Source organism: Erpetoichthys calabaricus, chromosome 4 (assembly GCF_900747795.2).
Source record: "Erpetoichthys calabaricus chromosome 4, fErpCal1.3, whole genome shotgun sequence".
Taxonomy (NCBI): Eukaryota; Metazoa; Chordata; class Cladistia; order Polypteriformes; family Polypteridae; genus Erpetoichthys; species Erpetoichthys calabaricus.
This window is the reverse complement of record NC_041397.2, coordinates 159055810-159083806: the sequence shown is the minus strand read 5'-3', so window position 1 is coordinate 159083806 and position 27997 is coordinate 159055810. Positions and strand designations below refer to the sequence as shown.

The 27997-nt window shown below is 38.9% G+C and overlaps 1 protein-coding gene across 1 annotated transcript in view; it reads left to right on the top strand.

Annotated features, from left to right (window-relative positions):
• Positions 1-11306, top strand: part of cct8 (chaperonin containing TCP1, subunit 8 (theta)) — a 167017-nt gene extending 155711 nt beyond the window's left edge. Inside the window, exons 14-15 of the mRNA XM_051925746.1 lie at positions 6245-6364; positions 11151-11306. Of these exons, the coding sequence (XP_051781706.1) occupies positions 6245-6364; positions 11151-11225 (195 nt within the window). The 3' untranslated portion in view covers positions 11226-11306. The remainder of the gene's footprint in view (positions 1-6244; positions 6365-11150) is intronic.
• The last annotated feature ends 16691 nt before the right edge of the window (positions 11307-27997 follow it).

Genomic DNA, 27997 nt, shown 5'->3' with positions numbered 1-27997 from the left:
TGCATCGACAAAGTATTGAGCAAAGGCTTATGTACATGTGATTTCTCAGTTTTTTTATTTTTAATAAATTTGCAAAAACCTTAAGTAAACTTTTTTCACGTTGTCATTATGGGATGTTGTGTGTAGAATTCTGAGGAAAAAATGAATTTAATCCATTTTGGAATAAGGCTGTAACATAACAAAATGTGGAAAAAGTGATGCACTGTGAATACTTTCCGGATGCACTGTATGTTTCTACACATTTTTCACTCGTTTCAGACTTAACTTCAACTGGATTCACAGCTAAGACGCACACTCCTTACTGGCCCCGATATCAGTACAGTTCTCTAGTGGTTCCACAGAAATATGGGCAGAAGAAATGTTCTTCTCTTCCGACATAGCGTTCTCCTTTTTAGGAGGTGTGGCTTTAACGTCGGTATCAATTTCCTTATTCATATGCAGGATTACTGGATGTAAATGAGTGCATATTTGGCATTTAATCTTTTCTTCAGTCTTTACTAAGATGTTCTTGTTTAAGTCACTTAAATCATAAGCCTTTAGATTTCAAAAAGTCAATTCTACATTCATAAGTTACTTTCTGAATTGCACTGCATTCGTTAAGATCATGATTTTCATTGCAAAAAATACAGTGCTTACTGCTTGTACCTCCAGCCGTCTCCGCCGTTTTGACTGAGGTGTCTGTATCCCTTTTTTCGTCTGCAGCATAAAAGTTTTTAGCAAAACTGCTTTCTCTCAGGATGCCTTTCAAAGGATACTTCTCTTGATCAGTCTTGTCCATTTCCTTCTTAAAGGTATGGCTTTGTGGAGCCGAACCGTACACAGGATCCAAAGCTGATGTTATCTGTTCGTCCAGAAAGTTCACTGGATCTGTGCGAAGGGCTCGTCTGCTCTCCGTATTTTCAATACTCTGAACTTTGCATTGCCACGGTGCTAGTAGGTCTTGAGAAAGTTTGGAGACTATAGTACGAAGGTTATCATTACTTTCAAATTGTTGTCCGCTTTGTAAGTTGGGCATAAGGTTTTAAACTTTAGTGTAGCCGCCGAAGTATAAGGCGAGATCGAGCACAGGTAACATGCGTGCCGAAAGAAGTCTCTCAGTCCAAAAGTTTGTTTTAAAAATATTTAGTGAAAGTTAAAAGCAAATTATCCACACAAGAATAAAGAAAAAAGTAGTTACACACATAGAATAAAAGGCAAAAAAAAGGAAAAATGAATCTTCTCTAAACTTAGCTTTTCTTGAGAAACTTTAGTTATTTCTGTACTTAAAAGTTCTTCTTCTTTCTATACTTAGAAGATTCTTAACTTCTTCTTATACGCTTTAAACGTACGGCTTTGCACTTAAATAAGTGCTGTTTTACGTGTTACTTCACACACTCTAAAGGCTCCTAGGCACAAGAGGCACGGTTTAAAACCATATGCCCGAGCACATCTGTCTCACCTAAAACTGTCCAAAATGTTTCCAGGGCAAGATCCAACCTGCAAAAGCTGCAATCAGATCCCAGCCTCACTGGGTCACATGTTTTGGGCCTGTGCCAAATTAACATCATTTTGGACCAAAATTTTTAAGTGCCTTTCAGACAGCCTTGGTGTCACAATCCCTCCTAACCCATTAACAGCTGTGTTTGGAGTTCTTCCAGATGGGTTTAAAGTGGAGAAAGACAAACAAACTGCGATTGCATTCACTACACTTTTGGCATGCAGACTTATTTTGCTAAACTGGAAGAATCCTATCTCTCCTCTTTTAAGTCAGTGGGAAACCGATGTTTTATACTATTTGAAACTAGCCAACCCACGGCGTACCATTCGCCGCATAATCAGGCCGGTTTTTTAATGATTTTTAAGCACAGGGAGAAAATTAACATTTGAAAAATGGGTAATGTAATAAATCACCAAGAAAAGTAACATTGTATCAATGCACAGAACAAACCAACACACAATTGTCCGTCACTGAAAACTGGCGGACCGCCATCGTGCCTTCTCCTCCCAGACCGAGGGATGGGGGTGGACCGTGCTCGGGCACAGTCCACATGCACCTGTGAGTCACGTAGACTTTTCATTATTCTTTGCGGTTCTGGCTGCTTTTCTATATATAATCCACCAAGTTACTTGACCACGGTAGTAGCGGGGGTTGGGGGGAGGGTGTACAAAGAGCAGGGACGTAATCAGTGCGAGTATATGACTCACACTTAGTGGTAATTCCCCGGTTTGCAGCATGAATGGGGTTCAACGGCTTACACACGCCTTTCTGCGCCTGGTAGACACCTTGATCCATTCAGTGTAGCGCGCGTGCAGTTACTTGATGCAGGAATCTGTATAACATTGAAAGAACTGTTGTTTCCATGAAATACATTTGAAGCGGTGGCCATGGAAGGCAAATGAACAGTTAACGCGGCTTACGGGTGGTTTGATGCCGTGTTTTGTGTCACCTAATCTGACGTCACGTGCCCACTCTCCTCTTCCTGAAAAACATTTAAAGACACACTCCCCTGAACACACGCATTGAATACAGGACTTTCAATGCACCTTTTGTTCCAAACGCTTCCGAGTGCAGAGATATTTGAACGCACATTTAAAAAAACACAACACTAAATGAATTATGCAATGTGAACCTTGCCAACAATGCTTCAAAACAACTGGCGCTCTCAAGAAACACTTACGAACTCATTCCACTCTCACCTTCAATTGCACATTTTGTAACGAAGACTTCACAGGTGAGATGGATCTCCACAACCATATGCAGATCAATTCAACAGAAACATTTGTAGGCAAAATTTGCGACAAACACTTTCACGCACGCAGATACCTTACTAACCATCTCAAAACACATTCCCTGATAAATTATTTTCACTGTCAACACTGCTCCAAAACCTTCAAGCGCCAGAAATCTCTCAAAGCACATTTAAACACACACTACAGTGAACAAACGCATTCCAAACAGATCTTTCAATGCACGATTTGTTCAAAAACGTTCTGAGTGCAGAGATATCTCAACATGCATTTAAAAACACACTCCGCTGAACGAATTATGCAATGTGAACATTGCCAGCAATGCTTCGACACAACTCATTCCAATTCCCTTCAGTGTTAACACAGCACTAAATCGTTCATGCACAAACATCGCATTCAGTTTTCTGCAGCTTTTCAAGAAGATACCGCCATTCACGTCCAAGAACATAGCGCGGTAGGTAGGCCAATGTTATGTACTTCTTGCAATGCTCTTCATTGGCCAGCAGAGGTCAACAAATCCGGACATTACAGTAAGTGTTGTCATGCAGGCAAGGTGTCTCCATGAAATTCATTTGAAGCGGTAGCCATGGAGGGCAAAAGAACAGCCAACGTGGCTCACAGCTGGATTTGGACAGCAGGACAGAACAAAGCGAGTGAGTATGTGTTTGATGAGCTGTTCATTTGGTGGGCAGTGCTCTGAGGTGCGTTCCTGATCACGTGGGAGGAGGGGGGTAGAGTTTCTGGGCGGGGCTTCATTGTTCCTTTCCCATGGCTTTCGATGGTGGACACAGTTGGGTGTCGAAACCGAAAAGAATAATGAAAAGTGAACGTGGCTCAGAGGTGCATGTGGACTCCTAGCACAGACGAAAGGGACTAACTGGGTGGTCGGTGAGTTTTTGTGTCTGGTTTCCATGGGTGGCTACTTGTCTTCCGGCTTAGCTAACTGGGTGGTCGGTGAATTTTTGCATCCGGGCACATGAGCAGGCAGTGGGAATGCCTAGAGAGCGAGGGTAGACGCGGGCCAGGAATAAAGGAGTGTTGGTGGGCGGGGAAACGTCTTCCGTGTTCCTGCAGGGCTATTTAAGAAGAATCTCTGTATATAGCGTGTAAAACAGTTTGCTATGGTGCGAGTTGTCGTCGTATCCAATGGTCTTGGGTGTCTTACTTGTCGGCGGCTTAGTGAATCCACGCCCCTTCCGGCGTGCTTTCCATGGGTGGCTACTTGTCTTCCGGCTTAGTGAATTATATATATAGATTGGAAAAAATCAAATATTCAGTTAGAGGATCTGTACAGAATTTTTTTAAAACCTGGCAGGATATAATCAATAAAATTTTAGAATAAGCTCTTAAAGCACCAAGGAAGCAGTTATCTCCGCATTTCTTTTTCTTCTCCATTCATCTCTACTGGCCTATTAAACTCATCAATTTAGGTATGTTTACAAGCCTTACATTTTACCCCGTTGGCCATGCTCTCTCTCTCAGGGGTGGGGGTCGACTTGTTTTTCAATCCTATTTTTTGTAAAAATTGATCGATTTTTATGAATGATTATAATAAAATTAAAAAAGAAAAAAAAACAATAATAATAATTCATGCCCTCTACACCTTACACATGGCAAGGCTGGTCACTAACTGAAGAATAATGTTTAATCAAAGCAGATAGAAATAGCTAGAATATACCAATTTTACTCAACGTATGGGGGTTTTAGGAACCTCCCATAGATTATGCATTGTCATCTAGTAAAATATTTATGAATCTTATATAACTATGAAAATGGCTCTTACAGATATATTGGTACCCTGATATTACCAGTTAGGCTCTGCTCATTAGCCTTCTTAGTTCCTGATGTGTAACTCCATAAAACTGAAATTACTTTTTCACATTAGTACAGTCTGGAAGAATTAAGTGTATAGGACTGGTGAGCTTTGTTGAGCTAAATGGCCTGTCTCATCCCAATTAACATCAAGTCTAGCTTTGAAGGTCCCTAAAATCCACGTGTTTACATCATTAGTTGGCAACTTATTCCATAATCCTGGAATCAACCTAGATGCTCTTCTCTGCACCTATCCAAAAGCTTTTGTGTGTGTGGGGTTTTTTTTTGTAGCCTGGAGACCAAAACTGTATACAGTACTTGAGGTGAGGTCCAACCAGCACGGTATAAAGCTTGAGCATACCTTCCGTTGACTTAATGTCATGATGTGTGGAGTATAACCTACTGCGTTATGTTAGCCTCTTAGAATTACCAAAGCCTACGACTAAACTCATAATCCTGACCCAACTTAAATCCCTTCGTACCTCTCCATCAGCGTCTTTTGTGTTCTAAATGTGTTGATAGGCACAAGCAGCAAGCATCCTGCTATCCCCAGCCCCTCTCCCCCCACTCTCCACACACACACAGAAAGGGCAGAAAGTTCTCTCAGCTCAAGTCTGTTTACCAGCGTGTGAGTTGCCTAGAGTTGTATAGGGTAAATAATATATCATTATTTGGAATACATGCATTTCATGTGTGTTCTGTGTCTATAACAATCTATGTAAACACATCATTAAAACAAACATTTTTCATGTTTTAGTAATAATTGACAAAATGTAGACATGAAGGGTACAATGTGTGAACCCTGAAGTCCAAATTTCAAATAAACATTTTCACAAAAGGTACAAGTATAACAAAATAAGAGCGCTTTTATTCAAGAATATAACTGCAGAAAAAGAACTCGCCTTAGGGTGCAATGTTGACATGCCTTTAATACGACTGCTTTGGTGGCTGTGTGGTAAGAACTGCCAACTGGTAATTAAAAGGTTGCCGTTTCGATGCCAGACACCTCCGTTTTAAGAAGTGAGCTGCTCTTATTCTTACAGTTATAGAATAAAAGCATACATTTGATTTGCGTCTGTAACAGCCGGTGTAAATTTATGGTACTGTACTTATAAAGGTTAGTGTTTTTGTTTTTTTTTGTTTTGTTTTTTTTTTCTTTTAGAAAAAAAATTGATATTACAAAAAAGTAAAAGTCCTTCTTTAAAGAAAGTTCTGTTTAAAGCTTACTTGTTTCATTTTTCTCTATAATTGGTTATACAGTCATACTTTTATATGTTAATACTGTATCAATATGATCAAGAGATGGCACAGTCAGAAAACTGTATACCAGTGTTCTATTTATATACTTGTCTTATCAGTGTGTGCTTCTAGCAGTTAGACTGTTTACTTACTAACTGGCTTAATTAACACTGTGCTTTTATGGTAATAGCTAAGAAAGTTTGACTTCTTCTTAAATGACAGGGGTAAATTACTACACCATAATTAAAATAACTATGAGAAACTGATGTTCTGTTGAAATTAAGCACTTATGTGAACGTTAATTTTACTTATGTGAACGTTAATTTTATAAGGTAGGATCTTACACAAAAGGTAGAACAAACAATTGGTATCTACTCAGCACTGTTTAGTTCGTAATAAAGTAATGATTTTTTTTAATTAATACAAATTTTAATTCTCATAAATATACTTTGTTTTTAACCTATAGAATGAAGGAGCAGCAGTTAAAGATATGCTGGAATCTGGCATCTATGATCCATACCTTGCAAAGCACTGGGGAATCAAACTGGCCACAAATGCAGCTGTAACTGTACTTGGAGTAGACCAGGTGAAATTTTATTTTTTATTATTTTTCAGGGATCTGCTCTGAGCCCTTTCTTATTTGCAATGGTAGACAGAGGAATAGACAGGAGTCCTCAAGGACTATGATGTTTGCTGATGACATTGTGATCTGTAGCGATAGTAGGGAGCAGGTTGAGGATACCCTGGAGAGGTGGAAATATGCTCTAGAGAGGAGAGGAATGAAGATCAGTAGGAACAAGACAGAATACATGTGTGTAAATGAGAGGGAGGTCAGTGGAATGGTGAGGATGCAGGGAGTAGAGTTGGCGAAGGTGGATGAGTTTAAATACTTGGGATCAACAGTACAGAGTAATGGGGATTGTGGAAGAGTGGTGAAAAAGAGTGCAGGCAGGGTGGAATGGGTGGAGAAGAGTGTCAGGAGTAATTTGTGACAGACCGGTATCAGCAAGAGTGAAAGGGAAGGTCTACAGGACGGTAGTGAGACCAGCTATGTTATATGGGTTGGAGACAATGGCACTGACCAGAAAGCAAGGAGACAGAGCTGGAGATAGCAGAGTTAAAGATGCTAAGATTTGCACTGTGCATGATGAGGATGGATAGGATTAGAAATGAGTACATTAGAGGGTCAGCTCAAGTTGGACGGTTGGGAGACAAAGTCAGAGAGGCAAGATTGCGTTGGTTTGGACATGTGCAGAGAAGAGATGCTGGGTATATTGGGAGAAGGATGCTAAGAATAGAGCTGCCAGGGAAGAGGAAAAGAGGAAGGCCTAAGCGAAGGTTTATGAATGTGGTGAGAGAGGACATGCAAGTAATGGGTGTAACAGAACAAGATGCAGAGGACAGAAAGATATGGAAGAAGATGATCCACTGTGGCAACCCCTAACGGGAGCAGCCAAAAGAAGAAGAAAAAGAATGTAATTTTTCAGTATCTGTTATTTCTGAGGCTAAATTCCGAATAGCTTGAATAAAATTATGCTATAACTGTCTTACCATTTTTTATGTTAATTATTAGACCATTATGGGTAAGCCAATAGGTGTGCCAAAAACTACTATACTTAAGGGAAGTTTGGGTAAAGATACTTGAAGAGAGAAACCTGATAAACCTTATACATAAGTGATCAGTGTAATGCCAAAATGATTGGTGAATACGTTTTATGTGCTTCTTATACATGAAAGCTAGCAATTATTTAAAAGTGATATGTGGTATTTTAGTACTTACATAGCAAAATAATATAATATTGATTAGGTCACTATTCAAAAAAGGAATTCATTACATAATCAGAAAACTTTTAATGTGATTAGTTACATGCAGTTGCTAACGGGACATGACAAACAAACATTGGTACCTTAAATGACCACAATTTAACCCCGTCCACTAGGTTGATTGATAGTCCTGTTAGCTTAGGGTGTATGTGAATTTTTAAATGTATTATTTTTATTCTTATTTTAAGAGATGTGTGAGTTTTTGCACATTTATCCTGTTTTCTCATGGTTTGTAGAACAATGGTCTAATTTATAATCCAGCTGCGTACATCAACAGGAAACTTAGTACTAAAAATATAGAAAAATGATTATACCTTAAAATACAACATTTTGTCTTAAGGGTTATATAAAATAACAAAAATGCATTTATCATAGGGAATAATAAAAAAACAGCATCAGCTTTTAAGCATAAGCTCAAAAGGCTATGAGACTCAGACATGTGCTAGGTGCACATTGGACCAGGATTCAAATTCAACTCTTAAACTTCAACACTAGAATTACCAGAGCCTACAAGAAAACTCTTAAATCCGGCCCACCTTAAATCTGTTAGCACCTCTCCGTCAGCGTCTTGATTGATTATCTGGGCGTGAAGTGCTGGAGTTTTAGAGTGGAAATAATAGATCATTATTTGGATCACATGCATTTCATGTGTGTTCCGTTTCTACAGTAATCTGTGTAAACACATTGTTAAAACAGAAACTTTGTCATATTTTAGTAATAAATGTTACAAAATGTAGGCATTAACTGTAGAATGTGTGAAGCCTGAAGTCCAACAATCAAATAAACACTTCCACAAAAGGTTCAAGGACGATACAACAGCTTCCGTGGCGTAGCGGTAAGATTAGCTGACTTGTAATCAAGAGTCCCCAGTTCGATCCTGACTGCCTCCTGTATTTGCCGTTTACAGTAGTGAGCTGCTCTTATTGTTAATATTATACAGTGCACACATACATTTGGTTTGTGTCTGTAACAGCCGCTGTACATTTATAGGACTTGTAAAAGTTACCATTTTATTTTCCACTTTTATTCTGTTAGTCACGACCACGATGCATACTATACTGCCAACCCCCCCACTCAGGGATCTGACGCTGTTAATTTTTATCTAAAACTGGGAATAACTGAAGATGTGAGTGGTGTTTTGAGGAAATGGGACTGGACATTCTCTGATCTGGATGGATAAAAGACATAGGTATATATGATATTTGGAATAACTCATTTTATGACCTGCATAGTACATTTTGGAAAACATTGTGGCAAGGATGCAACATTATTCATATTATTCATATTCATTCGCATAACATCTTGCGGTAGTAATTGCTGACTGCGTGTTTTTTTTTCCCCCCGATCTTGCCAGTCCCCACATGTTGCTGTATGGTGATGTTTCATTTGTACTTCAGGACATGCAGAGGAAAGAATAGTACAGAGGTAAGTTCAGCGCTATATGAAATCATCAGATTCAAATGTTAACAGTTTACACACACGCAAGAACCGTCCTTCCTACATTTACATGTGTACCTGTTGCAATGCGCACACTTCTCTCTGTGCTGTGGCAGCATAAATTCACACCCGATCTGATGCTGTTCGTTTTCAAATAATATTGCATTAGTGCGATGATGTTTTCTGATTGGTACTATTCAGGTCATCAAATGATTTCTTCAAAATGTCACATATAGTGTCTCTTTCTTTCAGGTGTGTAATAGAAACCACAGCAGAGAGAGAAGTGTGCGCAATGCAACAGGTACACATGTAATAAATGTAGGAAGGACGGTACTTGCGTGTGTGTAAACTGTTAACATTAGAATCTGATGATTGCATATGGCGCTGAACTGACCTCTGTACTATTCTTTCCTCTGCATGTCCTGGAGTACAAAAGTAACCTCACCATACAGCAACGTGGCTGACTGGCAAGTGATTACTACCGCAAGATGTTATGCGAATGAATATGAATAATATGAGTAATGTTGCATCCTTGCCACAATGTTTTCCGAAATGTACTATGCAGGTCATAAAATGAGTTATTCCAAATATCATATATACCTATGTCTTTTATCCATCCAGATCAAAGAATGTCCAGTTCCATTGCCTCAAAACACCACTCACATCTACAGTTATTCCCAGTTTCAGATAAAAAGTAACAGTCAGATCCCTGGGTGGAGGGGGGTTTGGGGGGGCGGTAGTATGCATCATGGTCGTGACTGAGAGAATAAAAGTGAAAAAAAAAACAGTAACTTTTACAAGTCCTATAAATGTACAGCGTCTGTTACAGACACAAACCAAATGTATGTGTGTACTGTATAATATTAACAATAAGAGCAGCTCATTACTGAAAACGGCAAATATAGGAAGCAGTCAGGATCGAACCGAGGATTCTTGATTACAAGTCAGCAAATCTTACCGCTACGCCACAGAAGCTGTTGTTTCCGTCCTTGAACCTTTTGTAAAAATGTTTATTTGATCTTTGGACTTCAGGTTTCACACATTCTACAGTTTATGCCTTCATTTTGTAACATTTATTACTAAAATATGACAAAGTTTCTGTTTTAACAATATATTTACACAGATTACTGTAGAAACGGAACACACATGAAATGCATGTGTTCCAAGTAATGATCTATTATTTCCATTCTAAAACTCCAGCACTTCACTCCCAGATAATCAATCAAGGCATGAGCTGGGAGAACTTTGTGAATGTTCTGCGAAGGTGGGGGGATGGAATAGCAGGCTGCTTGCCTTAATTGGCACATTTACAGGACAAAAGATGCTGACGGAAAGGTGCAAACGGATTTAAGGTGGGCTGGATTTACGAGTTTTCTCGTAGGCTCTGGTAATTCTAGTGTTAAGACTTGTTTTGATACCTAGGCACATGGGTAATTTACATGCATAATTTGACATGTGGCACATGGGGCCAGCCACACACAGGTAGGTGTTATAATAGGTATGTCAAGTGGCAATATTCATAATTTTCTCATTATGATCAGCTATGAGGTGCTGGAGAGAAAAATGTTGCCAAAGCCACAGGGCAGATTTCCAGGAAAATATTCAGTAAATTTCTGGTGAATACAGCATATTTACAAACAAGAACATTCTACTTGAAAATAGTAGGAAATCTTTGTAAATCTAGTATATCACCAAAAGATTAAGCTAGAGCCGTCCATTCTTCCTCCTTTACCAAGGAATGTATTATAGCAGTTTGAATTTACTGTTTTACCACTACCCCAACTCCATCCTTATTGACTTAAAGCTGTATTTTTTAACAAGTGCTAACACTTGTATTCATGTCTCTACTTAGTTCTGGGCCCCCACCTGCTTACCATTAAAGAGAATAAAAGAAATAAAAAGACCTGAAAGTTTTGTTTTTTTTTTGTTGTTTTTTTGCTGTAGCACCGTAGGGTTGCCAGCAGTTCTGTTTTGAAATGTACTTAATCTCACTGAAACAATGTCATCAGTGTTCTGTTTACTTTATCTGCCTGTATTATGCTTAGTTTATCACTAAATTAAATCTACACTATAATGACTGTATGATATATTTTTTGTCTTTTTCTTTATAGATAATTATGGCAAAACCAGCAGGGGGACCAAAAGCTCCACAAGCAAAGAAGGATTGGGATGAAGATCAAGAATAAGCATTTTTAGTGTCTTGTACATGTTTGCCTTTGTTTTGAAATACTCATAACATTAAATTTATTGTGCTGTTGTCATTCTAAGTCTATTGCTGATTTGGCTTATTAAGAATGAATGCAGCCCATCATTCTTCCTAGCTAACAGTTGGAGTCAGTTGATTTCACTTACATGTTAATGTTAACTTAATACTGATTTTTCTTTCTCTGTGGGGGTCATATTCCCAAAGTGTACAACTTTTTCTTTTTTTTTTTCCTTTCCTAAACTGATCATAAATGCAGAGTTCAAATATGAATGTGTCCCAGTTACTTATTTACTCTGTATTTTGTGATTTTATTGTTTTCTCATTGTCATATGCTCATAAACACATTTTTTAAATATTTTGTAGTAGGGTTTAGTGGTTCTAGTAAAAGCTAAATAAGATGAGCTCTGTAGCAGAGTGAAACAGATTACACATTTAGCACTCAAATTTCTGTCCAGTTCTTTCAAGGGTACATCATTTTAATATTGATTAATTTCATGAGTAGCATTACATGGTAAACTTTAAAATGAGAAAGGAAGAGTACTACAATCACCAAGTAATACATTAAGACAATGTTTAGACTTGACAATTTTTAATTGTTAATATAGTACCCACCACACTGAAATTACTTGGTAGGTTTTGCTTAGTGCAAAAGCAGTTCTAATTTGAGATGAAAAGTGCTTTTATCTGGCAGTTGACAAATTCACAAATAATTTCTGTGCAACATTATTTAAGTGCAGGGCTATTCAAAGTGAAAGGGCAGATTTCAAAAATGTATTACAAACAAACTGTATAAGACAGAAACACATTCCGCACATCACTGGATAGAAGATATATAAAAATTAGGTTTTTCTCCAATTTGTGGAGGGATTAGAATCTATGAAGGTTAACCATTTTTATGATTTTTATTTTTTTCATGTAAAAGGGTCTTTACGGTACGAATAACAACTTCATAATTTTGTTTTCTGTTGCTTAAAAAAGATCACAAACTGAAAATCAATATTCAGACATCAATTTTAAAAGGCTATAAATAAATATTAATTTCAAAGTATATGGTGACTGAAGAAAAGTCCTCAGTTTATGCTGAGAGAACCCTTTTTTGAATTATTTAAATCTCTTTATTGGTTCAGGAGATATTTGATATCTTGCAAAGGCTTCCAAATGTTAAAAATGGTGACGGCTGCTATTTTTGAAGGTGGTTAGCAGACAGCAGGGATTGGGAAGAATTTTTTTTAGTTATTTTTGGTCATCAGTCAACCAATAAATGGTCAAGGTTTCGGTTTTTTTTAATCAAGCAGCACACTACCTAGGTGAACCTCCATGGTATTTACCCAGTGGTATTAAGGACTGTTAAAATATGTAATTTTAAATGTTATTGGTTTGTGTGTAGCTAATAAAGAATAGCACAACATTAATACTTGTCACTGCAAACAATTAAGAGATTGTAATAGCATTTCTTACTTTCCTTTAAATATACAGTGCATCCGGAAAGTATTCACAGCGCATCACGTTTTCCACATTTTGTTGTTACAGCCTTATTCCAAAATGGATCAAATTCATTTTTATCCTCAGAATTCTACAAACAACACCCCATAATGACAGTGTGAAAAAAGTTTACTTGAGATTTTTGCAAATTTATTAAAAATAAAAAAATTGAGAAAGCACATGTACATAAGTATTCACAGCCTTTGCCATGAAGCTCAAAATTGAGCTCAGGTGCATCCTGTTTCCCCTGATCATCCTTCAGATGTTCTCTGCAGCTTAATTGGAGTCCACCTGTGGTAAATTCAGTTGATTGGACATGATTTGGAAAGGCACACACCTGTCTATATAAGGTCCCACAGTTGACAGTTCATGTCAGAGCACAAACCAAGCATGAAGTCAAAGGAATTGTCTGTAGACCTCCGAGACAGGATTGTCTCAAGGCACAAATCTGGGGAAGGTTACAGAAAAATTTCTGCTGCTTTGAAGGTCCCAATGAGCACAGTGGCCTCCATCATCCGTAAGTGGATGAAGTTCGAAACCACCAGGACTCTTCTTAGAGCTGGCCGGCCATCTAAACTGAGCGATCGGGGAGAAGGGCCTTAGTCAGGGAGGTGACCAAGAACCCAATGGTCACTCTTGTCAGAGATCCAGAGGTCCTCTGTGGAGAGAGGAGAACCTTCCAGAAGGACAACCATCTCTGCAGCAGTCCACCAATCAGGCCTGTATGGTAGAGTGGCCAGACGGAAGCCCCTGCTTAGTAAAGGGCACATGGCAGCCCTCCTGGAGTTTGCCAAAAGGTACTTGAAGGACACTCAGACCATGAGAAGGAAAATTCTCTGGTCTGATGAGACAAAGATTGAACTCTTTGGTGTGAATGCCAGGCGTCACGTTTGGAGGAAACCAGGCACCGCTCATCACCAGGCCAATACCATCCCTACAGTGAAGTATGGTGGTGGCAGCATCATGCTGTGGGGATGTTTTCCAGCGGCAGGGATTGGGAGACTTGTCAGGATAAAGGGAAAGATGACTGCAGCAATGTACAGAGACATCATGGATGAAAACCTGCTCCTGAGTGCTCTTGACCTCAGACTGGGGCGACGGTTCATCTTTCAGCAGGACAACGACCCTAAGCACACAGCCAAGATATCAAAGAGGTGGCTTCAGGACAACTCTGTGAATGTCCTTGAGTGGCCCAGCCAGAGCCCAGACTTGAATCCGATTGAACATCTCCGGAGAGATCTTAAAATGGCTGTGCACCGATGCTTCCCATCCAACCTGATGGAGCTTGAGAGGTGCTGCAAAGAGGAATGGGCGAAACTAACCAAGGATAGGTGTGCCAAGCTTGTGGCATCATATTCAAAAAGACTTAAGGCTGTAATTGCTGCCAAAGGTGCATCGACAAAGTATTAAGCAAAGGCTGTGAATACTTATGTACATGTGATTTCTCAGTTTTTTTTTTTATTTTTAATAAATTTGCAAAAACCTCAAGTAAACATTTTTCACGTTGTCATTATGGGGTGTTGTGTGTAGAATTCTGAGGAAAAAATGAATTTAATCCATTTTGGAATAAGGCTGTAACATAACAAAATGTGGAAAAAGTGATGCGCTGTGAATACTTTCCGGATGCACTCTATGCAGTCAATGGTTAGTATTGATTTATCTGTAAGCATTTAGTTAAATAGTTGCATTTAAGTAAGTGAGTGGATAGGTGGAACTAATCAATTGCAAGAAGTAAACACAAAATGAAATTGCACGGAGTAACAACACCATAGTGTCTGACTGGTTTAGTTTCTGTGCTCTTTTAAGATGGAGGAATTAGCACAGGTGAGTTTCAGGGTAAGTTAAGAATGACGTTGAGTGTCCTTAAGTGACTTTTCTAGGCTGAGGGTAGAAGCAACGGAAAGTTAACCAACAAAGCATACTTTCTCTCTGTCATAAGTCCCTTCAGTTAGCACTGGAATTATTTATCTTTCATTCCTTACAACTCACAAATTCTATATTTAAAAAGTCACTGATTATGTCTGAAAACAATCCTGCTGAATTGATCTGCTACTTGTTTAAATTTATAGCCCTGATCTTGTGTTGTCATTGATTGAAGCACTGTGGTGGAGCAACCTCTGTCTGTTGAGGGAATAACAGGCGTACTCTGCATAATAAAGGATCTTGGCGAGACAGAGTCCCCTTCATAACTTGTTTTGTAAAACATGCTCCATGTAACACATAGAATTCAATCTGCCTTGATTCAGAACTTGGGCCTTTGGTATTTTTGAGTGGATCTAGCTCAGTGGTGGATGCAGCATTGCAGCCTCTCTAGCTCTGTGGTTCATCTGCCAGTGTTAATTTCTGGAAAGTTTTGCATCAGAATGACACTGTGACAGTGGAGGTCGCTGGAAGCAAGTGACTCTCAATTGATGCAGACAAGTCTGGGTTTTTAGTATATATCTTGCAGCAGTAGCTAAAGCATCTTGTTGTCAGCCAGCAGGGTAATATCATCAGCATACTGGAGGTTGTTGAAAACTGCCGGTGATAGGATGCATTCTTGGCTTGTGGCCTTTCTGAACTTGAACCAATCCATGTCTCCATATGGTGTTCAGACTGTAGCTTCTTGATCTTGATAGAACAATCTTATGAGCTAGGTCAGGTGTAGTGGTGTGCCCATTTCCTTAAAGGATGTCCAGAGCGTGTTGTGCTCATGAAAGGTCTTTCTGATACTCCATTTTCTTCCATAATTAATCAATTAAGGTTGGCAATGTGATCTCAAGTCCCTCTGTTTTTTCTGAAGCCAGCTTGTACATCTAGTATTTCCTTATCAACAATTGAATCCAGACATTGTTGGATGATCTCTTCAGAAGGATTTTGCTTGCGTGTGGTATCACGACTATGGTGCAGAAATTCAAACAATACTTTGTGTCTCCCTTCTTCGGAATTGGGATGAGTACAGATCTTTTACATTCTTTTGGCCACGCACACATGCTCTATAGGTGTTGAATTAGCACCGTTAATGCAGCTGTTGGTATAGTATATATGTTGTCGACTTCAGGTAATTGCTTCATTGCCCCCATGACTTCTTCCTCCAGTATCTTTTTCTACTCTACCGATTTAATTCTGATTTTTTTTCCATTTAACTTCTCTGTGTATTCTTTTCACCAATCGCATATTGCTTGCTGGTCATGTAATTTCTGCCCATTGCTCCCTCGAACTGTTGCTTTCCGAGCCATAAATGTTGACTGTGCCCTCTTCTCATGGGTGAAGAGTTCCCGTGTGTAAACTTTTTATGCTTCCTTCCTCCATCTTCTGACACTGTTTATTCCAAGTTTTGTTTATCTTTTCTGGCCTCTCTTTGGAATTCTGCATTCAGCCTTCTGAAATTTTCTCAGTTTCCAGTAGCTTTAGCTTTCCTTTTCGCTTCTGTGATGCTGATAGTCAAATCAGAAATCATTGGATTGATTTCAGTGTTCTCTTGTATGGTGCATATTCTAAGGTTGTTTTGATAACACACGCTTTCACTTCTTCCCACAGTTCATCTGGACGCCTATCTTCCATAGGGAGGAGGTCAAATCTCTTCTTTACTTCGACTTTATAGCTGTGGCTGTTCTTGTCTGTACTGAATTTCTTTGTGGCTACCATTTGGTTGGTATTTCAGAATCTGAGTTTGACTGTGGCTACCAGCAGTTGGTGATCTGATCCACCAGTAAGAAGGTGAAGTATGTCTTCACTGCCAAGACTGAGAACTCTACTACTTCTTCTGACACAGGATGTAGTCTATCTGGTTTCTGTGTTCTGCACTTGGTGATGTCCAGGTGTACAGCTGCCTTTTGGTTTGTTCAAACCAAGTGTTGGTGATCATTAGCCAATGTACTTCAGCCTCCTTCTTGCTCATCCCCAGTCGCATTTCATGTACCTTCCAGCCTGGGGGTACCACTTTCCAGTACTATGTAAGAGTCATTATTGAGTCATTGATCCATAGAATATTTTGGCAGAATACTAGGGTAGGTTGCCGGGTTCTTTCAGCATGTCCATTTAATTTGCGTAGCTCTGCAAACAAACAACGGACTTGGCTGAAAAAACAAATAAGAAAGCTTTGTGCTTTTTTGACATTTCTGATTTTAGAGAAATGTAAAATTCAAACAAATGCCATGTTTTTATTAGGCATGAATGCTTTTTAAGAATAAATTCAAATTATTTTAATGCTTACATTTATCAGGGTTCCTTGTTCCAGGGTGCACCTGCATGGGATTTTGATAGCTCTTATATTTGCGTAACAGTTGCCTGAGTACTACTATGAATTTTTCCTGCTTGTTTAAACTTGTAAAAAAAACTTGTTTAAACATACATATAACATCTGAACTCATTAACTTAAATTTGATTACAATATTTACTTATTTTTAATTTAAAATTTGAAACCTTATTTCTTGGCAAATTTCACTGCTCCTCTATGAAGAAATTAAAGTTTTGTAGTTTTAATATTCAGCATGCCATTCCTGGAGTGGTCAGGAATAATGGTTTATTGAATATTGGCACCTGAGAAATAAGTTCAGGAGCTGCCATGTAAGGAAAGTTGAAAATAGTAGAGGCTAACATTAGTCTCTCCCTATGTCAGTATCTCTGCTATTCTGGAGATAGTGCTTTGCTGACATAGGCAAATGTGTATAGCTTTCCGTCTGAGTCCATTTGTGTCAGCCTGGTTGTAGCATTGTGGATTTGAAAATGTTATGTTGTGTTTCATTTTAGCCACAGAAAGCAAGCAAAAATGAACTTAATCTACAAGGACAGTCAACATCAAAGTGCCTTCTCTTCTTGAATTGTATTACCTTAAAACAAATATTTTGCTCAAGATGGACAGGGTGAACTTAACACATAAGGAGATAATTAACATCAAAGCGTCTCCTCTTCCTGAATTGTAACTCACTTAAAACATTTGTGCAAACAACGTTGAAGACCAGGGTGATGCCTCAGGCTGTATTCATACTTTATAACCTGCGAACAGATGGGCACTCCTGGGATTAGGAATTGTCAAATTGGTTTACAGTTTGGGAAAGGAAGAAATGCCGGACATACTTGAAATATCAAAGACTTTAAGTGAAGTCATTTATCATATTGACAGCCAGTCCAATCAAATATGTGTGACATCACATGTTCCAGAATCCCATGTGGAATTTTAAAATAAATATAGCTCGTCTGTGGGTCAAAGAGCAAGGCAACGTCAGAGGAAGAAACTGCTACGACCAAAGAGCGACATCATGAGAGGACGAGAGACATGCGACTGCTAGATCAACAGTCCCCCTAGGACATTCATCACTGACATCTCTAACTTTTTGTAAGCTTTTTCTAAAGACTACATAGGAACTACCATATGATTCGAACTGTGAGGTTTTATTGGGCTAAGGAGCAGAGCTCATCCAATAGTGAACAGTGCATTAAAGTAAGGCGACAGTAGCTGATAAATAGCCTATAACCAAGCACGTTGAGCCTTTGTATGTTTGAATATATTCTTAGGTCTGAGATATATCTTAAGACATTGTGCATTGTTCGTGCCTATTATAGGTAAGTCTCTAAGTACTAGGGAATTATGGACAGTGCATATGTTATTCATATGGCAACTTGTGTGGGTTAAAGTGCTACAGAATAGTATTCATACAGCACTTTTGTGGTTAGGGTCTGTGTGTATGTGTATATCTATGTATGTATGTGTGTGTTAATTTTAAGGTGCGAGAGTAGACCAACACTGTAATGAACCTGGTGAGTACACTAATCCCTGAATAAAAGAAGTATAGGGTAAGTACGATAATACACTGGTACAGAAAGCTTGTGCCCACAACGGTTTCTCCATTTTTTGACACATCAAAGTTGGACATGATAATAGTGCTACTCAGTTTAAGCATGTCAAAAACTGCTTGATGTACTGAAGACCACTTCCATTGATTCTTTCTTTATAAGGTTTCAGAGGGTCTGTGGCAAAGTAGACAGCTCAGGAACAAAACAATCACAATATACAGCAAGATCTAGAGAATGTCTAGCTTCTGTTGGATTCAGCTGTGGCTGCTGTTAGTGTTGCAGCAATCATGGGAACAGCAGAAACAGCATTTTCAGAGAATTCATGAGCCATACAAAATTTTTACTAACATTGAAGATTCCAGGTTAAGCCAAAAAAAAGTTTATCTAATAGTGTTTTGAAAATCTTAGTAGCTGAGGAAATTCCAAAAGTACCACATTTATGTTTGGTGCAGGCCCATGCCAATGGTGACTAGGTTGCACACTTGTGGTAACCTGCTGTAAAATTGAGTTTAGAGAAGTTTGGAGCCAATTAGTTCTGACATGTTGTCATTAACTATAGGAGTAAGGTATCTGCCGTGCTTCTTACCTTTGTTTAGGTGTTCTCTTGTCAACACACTCATGTTTTGACTTGTTGTTTTGGTTTTCACATCATTTAAATGGACATTAATTAAAGTATTAATTAATTAGTTAATTAATTAATTGAAATATCCATTCAATAATGTCCACAGCCTGAAGGTCTTCCAGTTCTTTTTCTACTAATTTTCATGTATGAAATTGGACAAACCAATGCAGCAGCATCATTACTGGCTAAATAGATGTGTTAATGTGTGGTTTAACCTGATGATTTATGAGGTTTCCAATACTTTTAAAGACTTTTGGATATTTAGTTTGAAGTGCTGCTGAACTGATGTTGTTGTTCAGACATTCAAGGTCAAGAGCAATTGCTGTATAGCAGCTCAACACTTAGGATGCCCTTCTATTTACACTTTGACAGAGGTGTGTTTGAGCCATAGGCAATCACTTTAATGGAAGTATCTGGTAAAGGTGGTGCTTCTGGGTTGGACTGAAAAGTTCAGAAGTCCATGACATTTGTAGAAGCACCATTGTCCACTAAGACATGGTAGTGAGTGCTCAGCTTATAGTGATTGGCAGAAGGATGGTCTTGCTCTGTGTTTTGTTAAATGTTTCCCATTTAAATAATGTATATTTTTCTGAACTTTGCTTTGTACAGCGTTTCAGAGAAGTGAGTGAGTTCAGAATGTTAATTTTTATCTTTGTTGTTTGGATTTATTTTTTCCGACTTCATTCTACTCCTCCTAATCAGCCTGGATGGATTAGATATAGCAGAGACTGATTGTTTCAGTGGAACCTACTTGAAAATATGCATCTACCAAAAATTTCTCAGTGAATGTGACCACTAGTTTTAATTCAGTATCTTGTTACAATAGTCCTTTAACCAGAAAAGAGCAAAAAAGGGAAAAAGATAGAAAGACTGAAAAAACTGTGGCAGGTGCAAATTTCTTTAAAGGCTTTTATACTGAAAATGTCTGGTTTCTTTGGAAATGAAATGGGTGACTTATAAGCACGTGTACGCTTTCAATCCAGTTACAGATATGTACATTATGTATTTATTTATATATTTTAGAAATCTGAGTGAAAAAGATGATTCGGACTACAACCCGATGATCAAAGGATTTGGTGCATCTGTTGGGGGAAAGGTTCTGCCATCTTTAGTAAGTCACATGACAGAGATGTCTGCCTTTTATACAAATAAGCAATGGTGGAAATTGGAGATAGTGACAGAAAGACCATGCACAAAGAACATGTAATATTTGTGCATCCTGTTTTTTTTGCACAAAGAGTTTTTACAGATTTTCGTTATGGTGTAATATATATATATTCATCTGAAAGTGATGGTGAATGAAGCAACAGTATCTCCAGGATGATACAGAGGATTGAATCTCTCATCTGACTCACTGAATTTTATTTTGACCGTATCTAAAGAACTCTGTGCTCATATTGATGAACTAAAAGATGGACCTGTTTCTTTTTTAGGAAGTTAAGGCTGGGGGGCTGCCAAAAAATAGGAATTGTTAAGGCCCATTGAGGCATTCCTTGTGTAATTATGGGCTATAAAAGAAATAAATTGTTGTTGGATATCCTGTTTTTTTTTCCTATCAGACAGGCTTTGTTTCCACATAGCACAGGTGAGTTCCTTGGCTTTGTCATTGTGCTGTCCAACAACATAATGGTGAGTAGAAACTTTGGGGGTTTTTTGTGTAGTGCAGAGGGTTTTTGTTGTGAAAGATAACAATTTCATGCAAATAGACAGAGAAATGTTTTTCCAAGAGGCACAAATATTGTTTTTTTTATTTATAAAGTTTTGCTTTATATTATTCATAACTGTTTTTATAAAATTGGGTTTTGCAAAATTAGAATATCTTTCTACTATAAAAAAAAAATTCCTGGGAAAGAAAGATGGGAGACGAGACATGATCTTCACGTTAAGATCACAAAAGACACTTAAAAGGCCTGCGAGACGAAAGAGAATGGCCACAGAGCGTCTTGTGGGGACCTTAAACATGACTTTGTGCCAAGAGATTGACCCAGGACCATCTCGCGATGACGTAGAACATGAGAGTCTTGCAAGACATGCCGTACTTACCACCAATATCAAATAAGACAACGGGCAGCAAAACATTCAGTCGTCTAAAGGATTTGAGCACAAACAGATCCAGGGTCTCAGCGCATATAAAGCATATAAGGACAATATGTTATAAATGAAACGCCGACGACTAAGCGAAGAAGAAAGCAGCGCGGAGAAAAGAGACTCAAAAGCATTGGAGAGAAAAAAGACCAAAAAAGAATAATCTAGGTGCAAATTCAGAAAATAAGGAAAGTAATTATCAGCCCGGAACAAGTGGAATTGAAAAAAAGCACGTCCATTCGGCCTCCAAATTAAAAGACAGAGAGTAAAAGACAAAGTAGAACTTCATAAAGACATTCACAAACATTGGCGCTATACACATGCAGAGCAGGTTAGAGATTATGAAAGCAGTGGAATTCAAAAGGTTAAACAAAAAAAAAAAAAGTTAGCGCAATACACGTGGAAAAAGTTAAAGAATATGAAAGAGTAGGAAAATTAGAAAATATAAAAAAAAGAAAGTAAAGATCGCAGTAGCGCAAACAAACGGAAATTATTACTTGAAAAAGGGAAAATAATCACCACGGACCAGGAGTCATTGGAAAAAAAAGCAGGACAAAGCGAGGTCAGAAATAAAAGACAGAGTAGAAAACAAAATAAAACACCATAAAGAGTTTAAAAAACAAGGGGGCCAAACACATGCAGAGCAGGTTACAGATAATGAAAACTGGAATTCAAAACACTCAAAAAAAAAAAACGTAGGCACGATACACATGCTGTGCAAGATACAGAATATGAAAGCAGAAAAAAATGACAGTGTAATAACAAAGACAGTAAACATAGCATTAGCGCAAAAAAAGAGAAATTATTACTCGGAGAAATAATGAAAAGGCAAATAGAAATCGAATATATGGACATAGGTGATATGTCAGAAGTATGTAAATATTGTAAGGCTTTGAAGTTTACGTCAGAGAATTTCAAAAACGGGGTTTACCTCACATGCATTTATTGGTTACTTTGCAAAAAAAATTATTAACTGCTGCTGATGTAGATCGCTTTGTCTGTGCAAAAATTCAAAACAGAGAAACCTATCCTGAATTATGGTACAAAGTCATTAAACACATGTCTCACTGACCTCATTTAAAAGATTCAGCATATTGGGACTACAACCAATTCCAAATATTGTTTTTACAGAAGTTCTGAAATAAAGGTGAAACTAATGAAATAGCAACAATTCAAAGAAAAAAAAAATCTTAAAAGTGTTTATCTGGAAAACCAAACACGGGGGTTGGCAAGGGAAGCGAGCAGGGAGCGAAGTCCCCTAGTGTTCATATTTTTTTTTTCTGGTTTGGATTGTTTTTTCTCTTTCCAGGACCTTATTTTTTCATTTCAAGGGTTCCTGAAATTTTACCATGACAAGGAAAGTTTTGAATCATGCAGATTGTATAAAATGATTTTGTTTGTAAAATGTTTTTGAATATTGAAACTATTTGTGTTGTAATTTGCATACAGCATATACTTCCTTCACCATATGTATTTTCAGATGTTTCTGGTAACATTTGTAACCTGGTTTCATATGTAAGTCATGGGCTACAATATCAGCAAAAATGTATAATGCTTTATTCACTTCAGCTGAGGGCATTTGTGTTTAGTGCTATTTACTGAGTTCAGGCTTTGAGCACTGTGACAACTTCTCAGGTAGAATACAAATACAAACTTTACAAATTAACATTTACATAAGGGTTATAGATAAAGACAAGGAAATGTTTAAACAGTGGAAAACAAGTAGCTTGAAATTGATTAAATGGAACACAGCAATATCTGTTCATTAACAAAATGTTGAACTAGGGGCAGTTGAAAACAGAGGAGCTTTACTACTCTAAATTAGTTTGCTTTTTCAAAAGTAAAAAAATGGAAGTTGTTGGATGCAAATTAATTGAAAATCAGTTGAAAAATTAACATTTGGGGTTTTATGCATTTATTCATATCCGCAGAAATGCCACACCCTGAAACCCATTTGTAATCTGAAATAGGTTTTGCTTACCTTTATAGAGTATCTGGTTTCACTAAAGCTCTACTGACAGTAAAAATAGTAAAGCTTTTTTATTTTTACTTCAAAACAGTAAAAATTTACATTGCACTTTTGGGCATTTAATAACTTCTCTTTTACCACCTTTGCCATATTTAGTAGCTAATTCCAGCACTTTCAGCAAGACATTTGAATTTTTCAAGTTCATTTTGCTGTGATTTATGCTCACAACATAATTCCTTCATCTGAGATATATACTGCAGTGGGTTGGCACCCTGCCCGGGATTGGTTCCTGCCTTGTGCCCTGTGTTGGCTGGGATTGGCTCCAGCAGACCCCCGTGACCCTGTGTTCGGATTCAGCGGGTTGGAAAATGGATGGATGGATGGATTTACTTTAAGTGGTAAATCTAAAAAATGGAGCTAAATAAAATGCAACTGCTACAGCTATATTATACCTTCTGTCCCCTTAAGCTCCTGTACTTTTCTCCCTTTCAACTGCCTGCTGTTTGTCCTTCTATGAGGTTTACTTTCTCTGTTTTTCTAACTTTGCTCTTTCCTTATTTCTTAAGTAAAAGCTCTCCACTCACACTGTATGTATTCACTGTATTAATGTACACTATAGTAATAAATTTTTATGCTTTTGCCCACTTAACTGTTCTACCTCCGGACTGCTAAGAACTGCTCAATCTAAAGCAAATAAATAAATACAACTTGCTTAGTGAATATCTGCTGCTAGTTAATTTCTTACTATCTTATCTGCTCCTAAAGCCCGTTGTGCCTGATCCGGAGTCTTAACGCTGGCTGCTTACATACACACACTGCTGAGCCTTCCCCTTTATTGCTTTGAAGTCATAATAATATCTATGGTAAGTACAGAAAAGGCAATTAAAAACAGAAAACAGCACTTGCAGAAGACTAAGATTTGGAACAATTTAGTTGTGCTACAGCAGCATGGCTTACTGATACAAAGGGTTTTTTAGCAAGTCAGCCTAATGAACAGTTTGTTAATCAATTCAGAGAGGTGCAACTGCAAGATTGAGATCACACTGAATCCAGAGTTCCGCAAACTTTTCACTGAGCGTTCTCAATAGTAAATGTGACTCGTCAACCCAGGTAAGCGCTGCAGCACCAATGTCTTCATCGACAGTTGCACTTGAAAGGCCAGAACTTGATAGAATCCTACAAAGGCTTGACAAACTTGATTCTAAACCAGAAATGCAGAAACAATCGGAACAACCTACCACTAATGCAGAGTTTCAGACATGATCTGGTGGACATGCTTTTATAGAATAAAGCTGAAAGTCAGAAGGCAGATCCTGAAATTGTTAAAACATTAGCCCAACAAAGAGATAAGCAAAATTTAATCTCCTGCACCGTGTGGTGAAGTACCACACAGACAGTTTCCTTTATTTGCAGGTAACCCATTGGCTTATGGCTTATCAGGGATTTTGATCACACTGACATGGTAGAGGACCCTCAGGATAAATTACATTACTTGATCCAGTACACTAGAGGTCCTCCTCAAGAAATGATTAAAGGCTGCACACAAATGCCACCAGGTGAAGGCTATGCAAAGTCCAGAAAGCAACTTGAAAGTTACTATGGCAACCAAATATTCATAGCAGATGCACACATGGATAAAGCTTTGAAATGGCCTCAAATCAAGCAGAATGGTGGAGCATCCCTGATAGACTATGCAACCTTTCTTGATAGCTGTATGAGCGCCATGACCATTGCAGGGAGCCATGATGCATTCAACTTCTTCATCCTAGCGTTTATCCCGCATGGCAGGGTCCGCTTTTCTGCAAATCCATCTCCATTTGGCACGGTCAAGGGCATCTTCTGGGGCAGCATTGGCGGTCTTCATGTCTTCCTTTATTCTGTCCATCCACCTCTTTTTCGGCCTGCCACGTGGGCGCTGACCACCAGGGTCTAGCCGCATAGCCGTTTTTGCTACCGAGTTGTCGTCTGCGCGCACGACGTGTCCATACCACCGTAGCCGTGCCTCACGCATTTTCTCCGTGATTGGTACGATGCCGAGACGCTTTCTGACATCTTCATTCGTGACTTGGTCTCAGCACGTGAGGCCTAGGCACCACCTCAGCATTCGCATTTACATCGTATGTAGGGCCTGCTCATGCTTGGCGGTGGCTGGCCAACACTCCGATCCATACAGGGCGACTGGTCGGACTACGATTTGAGTGCCTCAGTGAGGTCCTTTCTACCTTCGGCCATCCTCCACCATTTGATCTTTTCCTCGTTGGTGGTTCTCACTTGTCGCCGTTGGCCAAGGTCTAGCTTGAGGTCCATGACAAGTAGCCGATGTTGTGGGCAGATGTTGGTCGACGGGATTACTTTGACATCGGTTACCAGTTTCAGGTGCTGCCTTCGGGTGAGAAGGTAATCGATTTGCGTTTCTCTTCCTCCGCTAGAGTATGTGACGAGGTGTGTTAGCTTCTTCTTGAAGAAAGTGTTGGCCACTGCGAGATCATGCGCTTCCGCACAATCCAGGGCACGTTCCCCGTCCTCATTGCGGCTTCCGTAACCTTGCCCACCATGAAACCTTTCATAGCCATAACTATCTCGTCCAACGTGACCATTGAGATCACCGTCAATGGCAATATATATTCTTCGGGTCCAAGTGCTCGAAGGTGGACATCGAGACTTTCCCAGAAATCTTCTTTGTCTGCTTCCGAGCAGTTGGTCTGGGGGGCGTAACAGGAGATCACTCGCATAGTGATGTCGCCGTGTCGATTTTGAGTGACATGAGCCGATCCGACATTCGAGTCACTTTGACCACATTGTCCCGTACTTTCTGGCTGACCACTATTCCCACACCATTTTGGGGCTTGTTGCCGTTGTAGAATAGCTTAAATCCATCGCCTATATCCCTTGCCTTTGCACCAGTCCATTTGGTTTCTTGGATGCATGCGATGTCGATGCGGCGGATCTTAAGGGTTTCGGCTAATTATCGGCTTCGTTCTGTCATCGTGCCGATGTTAAGGGTACCCAATCGTAGTGGTTGTTTTTGTTGGACTCGCTTCTTTGGCCTGCCTCGTCCATGGGCAGGTAGCCCTTGTCCACTTCTCACGACGCTCGGGCGAGGGCGCCGCGCGTCGCCTCCAGGGGACGCCCTAGCATTATCTTCCAAATTTTGAGACGGTGTTGCCATTTGATGCGACCAAGGAATGAATCAACAGATGTGTCGCTCCACCTGATGTCGAACACCCTCACCGTTAGCCAATTTCCCAAAGAGGTCGTTGTTACCAGCCGGCACCGCAAGGAGGTGGTGATGGGATTTTGCCAGCCCTGATGGGATTTTGCCAGCCACATGATGCATTCAACAGCAATCCAAATATCCATACCATCATCTCGAAGCTCCCATATTCTTTATGAAATAACTGATGAAACTCAGTTTATAAACTTCAAGAAAGAGAAGACAGAGAGGCAGGTATTGATGACCTAACTATTTTTCTACAGCGACAGACTAAGGTGTTGACTAAGATGTGCCATTTATGGAGATGTTCCACAAGGTAGCACAGAAAAAGAGAAGACCGACAAGGATGTCTCCGCTGAAGAGTGGCCATCATACTCTTGTTGAAGGTGTAGTAAAATCAAAGAACTGCCACATAAAGACAGACTTTCTAAAATCTAAAGGTTTATGTTTTTGTTGTCTCAAACAGGGGCTCCTTGGTAAGAATGTAAAGAATGAATGAAGTGTCAGATATATGCTTTGCAGCACCCAGACATCTTGCACATCAAAGCACAGAAAGCCTTCTCAAAAGCAGCATATGGTCCACAAGGCCAGAGTTTCTTATTGAAGCCAGAATATAAGTGGCCAAAAAGACCAGATCAGCTAAACAAATCACTTTCTGAAGATTATCTAGAGATTAAAATCTGTGCAGTTAATTTAACAAGAATAGAGGAGGTTACCGAGCCTATCAATAAACCAATCACCTACTTTTCAGAATGGCTATGCTTGAAGAAAGCAGTGGCTTGGCTCCTCGAGTTTAAAGGCATACTGCTGCACTTAAAAACTGAAAGAAAAACATTTCAAGTAGAAGTCAGTCAATCTTGAAGTAATCCAGCAGAACAAAAAACACTCATCACAGAGCTCATGAAAAAGTAGAAACTGACTTTAAAACCAAGCCTGATTTCTTCAGAAAACTTGGCTTAAGCCAAAACAGAGCTTATCCGCCCCAGTCAACAGCAAGAATTTCCAAAGGAATTAAAGGCTTTAAAGAAAAATGCTTGTATTAAAAGAACAGTCAAATCTTCAGACTTGACCCAGTCAAACAAGATGGAATACTGAGTGTTAGAGGAAGACTGAACTAAGCTGCAATGCTAGATGAAGCTAAACATCATGCACTTCTTCACAAGCATTCACATATTGCAGCACTTTCATAAAGAATTTGAATATTATGGGCAAAATTAAATGTTTGCACAGTTATGACAGAAATATTGGATACCTCAAGCAAATTCAACCATCAGAAATATCATTTCGAAGTATGCAACATACAGAAGATACAATGCAAAAGCAGGAGAGCAAAAAATGGCAGATTTGACATAAGATCGTTTCGTACCTGACCAACCACCTTTCTCCAGTGTTGGAGACTGCACGCTGATTCATTTGCAGAAGAGAACAAGTTAAAATCATGCACTCAGATAATGGAACAAACTTTTTTGGAGCTGAAAGAGAGCTACATGAAGCAATTAAAAATCTTGACCATGAAAAAAAACAGCAATGCTGTGATGAAGAAAGAAATCAAATGGATTTTCTATCCATCATTAGCATCTCATCAGGTAGAGTATGGGAGAGACA